At 52.2% G+C, this 2,429-nt stretch overlaps 1 protein-coding gene across 1 annotated transcript in view; it reads right to left on the bottom strand.

Annotated features, from left to right (window-relative positions):
- The window catches only part of gemin4 (gem nuclear organelle associated protein 4), a 16,034-nt gene that overhangs the window by 10,150 nt on the left and 3,455 nt on the right, over positions 1-2,429 (bottom strand). Inside the window, exon 4 of the mRNA XM_015389891.1 lies at positions 740-1,155. Within this exon, the coding sequence (XP_015245377.1) occupies positions 740-1,155 (416 nt within the window). The remainder of the gene's footprint in view (positions 1-739; positions 1,156-2,429) is intronic.

Here is a 2,429-nt window from a genome sequence, read left to right as displayed (position 1 = left end):
CCTGGCCCCTAGAACCTGGCAACTAAAACCTGGCAACTAGAACCTGGCAACTAGTCCTGGCCCCTAGAACCTGGCAACTAGAACCTGGCAACTAGTCCTGGCCCCTAGAACCTGGCAGCTAGTCCCGGCCCCTAGTCCCGGCCCCTAGTCCCGGCCCCTAGTCCCGGCCACTAGTCCCGGCCCCTAGAACCTGGCACCTAGAACCTGGCACCTAGAACCTGGCACCTAGAACCTGGCAACTAGGTCCTGGCCCCTAGTCCTGGCCCCTAGAACCTGGCAACTAGAACCTGGCACCTAGAACCTGGCCCCTAGAACCTGGCCCCTAGAACCTGGCCCCTAGAACCTGGCAGCTAGTCCTGGCCCCTAGAACCTGGCCCCTAGAACCTGGCAACTAGAACCTGGCAACTAGTCCTGGCCCCTAGAACCTGGCAACTAAAACCTGGCAACTAGAACCTGGCAACTAGAACCTGGCAACTAGAACCTGGCCCCTAGTCCTGGCCCCTAGAACCTGGCAGCTAGAACCTGGCAGCTAGTCCTGGCCCCTAGAACCTGGCCCCTAGAACCTGGCAACTAAAACCTGGCACCTAGTCCTGGCCCCTAGAACCTGGCAACTAAAACCTGGCAACTAGAACCTGGCAGCTAGTCCCGGCCCCTAGTCCCGGCCCCTAGTCCCGGCCCCTAGTCCCGGCCCCTAGTCCAGCTCCTCTAGCAGTGCACAGCAGCCCTCAATCCCACCTACCTGTTCAGGCAGCTCACACACCTCCAGCAGGGAGGAAGGCGCCTCGTTTTTAAAGTGCTGCCCCCAAACTGGCTTCAGGTGGAAGCGCACCGTCCAATCCAGATCCTCGGTTTTGTCGTAGAGCCAGAACAGAGCTCTGGACCAGCTGCTGGGGGCTGCCTCCACCTCCGCACCCACCACCCGCCCCAGCGCGGTCAGCACCGACACCAGCAGCTCCTTGGTGTCCATGGAGCGCAGGTAGACGGCGCCCTCCGGTGGCTCCTCCCAGCACCTGTACGCCTGGCTGTAGAGCTGGGCGAGGACAAACAGGAGGGGGAAGGGGGAGCAGGCCAACACCCAGTGAGGAGAAGCAGCCGCTTCCACAGACAGAGCGGCGTGGAGAAGCTGCAGGCTGAGCTCAGCATCCACGCCGTCTCCTAGCAACACAGAGACAGGAAATCAGCAGCGGATTAAAGTTCTACTTTAATTAGGACTTTAATATCAAAGAGCTGCAGTTAAATCACAGCATGGCTCAGTTTATTATCTAGTTCTGTTCCCCCCATGAAAAATAAAACACTGACCAACCACAGTCACTAAGATCTAGACACTGTTCTGTCAGACCAGCATACCTATAGTCAATAAGCATTTAAGCTGGGCGTACACTGTGCGATTTTTTCAATCGTTGCACGCAGCTACAGCTCACACTGTGCGACCCGACGCTCTGATGCGATCTACCTGCTCACACTCTACGTCTATAAACCAGGTGGGACTCAGCTCCGCAGTGAGATGGCGCTACTCGGACTCGTCTATCTGGAAGCCAAACCAGTAGCAGAGGAACATGAAGCTCACTAGAGTGAAACGCGCTGCCTTGGATATTTGAGCGATTTAGTGCTGAAAGCCCTAAAAAGAAAAGGAGACGACGACACGTTTGATTTTCTCCCGACCTTAAGATTCCTGATGGGGAGATGGTCGTTAGAGGCTGATCGCCCCTCGTTACCCCGTCCACTACACGACCTACCAATCCGATCGAAAGATTCTCACACAAAATTCGCCCCAAAAATCGCACAGTGTCGCCCGGCTGTAGGTTTGTACCAATAATATTCTTTAAACTACCGTGTATCCCTTTAGCCATTAACAAAAAAACAATTAAATGAATTTTTTGAAGCGTATGGCGATCTGACTTTAAATGGCTTTTTTGTACACGACTAAAGGGAGACGCGCCCCGTTGAGGTAGTTTAGAGTCTATTAATCATTAAAACACTAAAGGGATTAACGGGTATTGGCTGTGGATCTGCTCATCTGACAGAACAACAACACCGTCTGCAGGAGTCAGCAGGAAAATGAGTCGTTCTGATTCTGTGTTCTATTATTTATATTAGCAGCAGCCTGGTTAGTTGATCCCAGACAGACCATAGCAGCTCAGGCTAACTGGCTACTGGGCAACTTTGTTTATTGAAAGGTTATTTCCAGTCCAGGGTTTCCAGCTTTCCCCTAAAAAACGGGATCGTTCCGTATTTAGAAGTAAAGCTTCCTCAACTCAAACAGGTCAACCATGTTGGTGCAGCAAAAGTTTCCTCGATTAATGAAAAATATAAGAAAAAATGTATCATTTTTTACTTAATTCTGAATTTATAGGTACTAGGGATGGAACGGTTTATGAAAACCGTCCGAACCGTTCGGTTCGACTGTCTTGGTTTGGTTCGCGTGTGTT

The sequence above is a fragment of the Cyprinodon variegatus genome, unplaced genomic scaffold (assembly GCF_000732505.1).
Source record: "Cyprinodon variegatus isolate N-32 unplaced genomic scaffold, C_variegatus-1.0 Scaffold479, whole genome shotgun sequence".
NCBI classification, from domain to species: domain Eukaryota; kingdom Metazoa; phylum Chordata; class Actinopteri; order Cyprinodontiformes; family Cyprinodontidae; genus Cyprinodon; species Cyprinodon variegatus.
The sequence above is the reverse complement of the archived record's forward strand: the minus strand, read 5'-3'. Positions and strand labels throughout refer to the sequence as shown.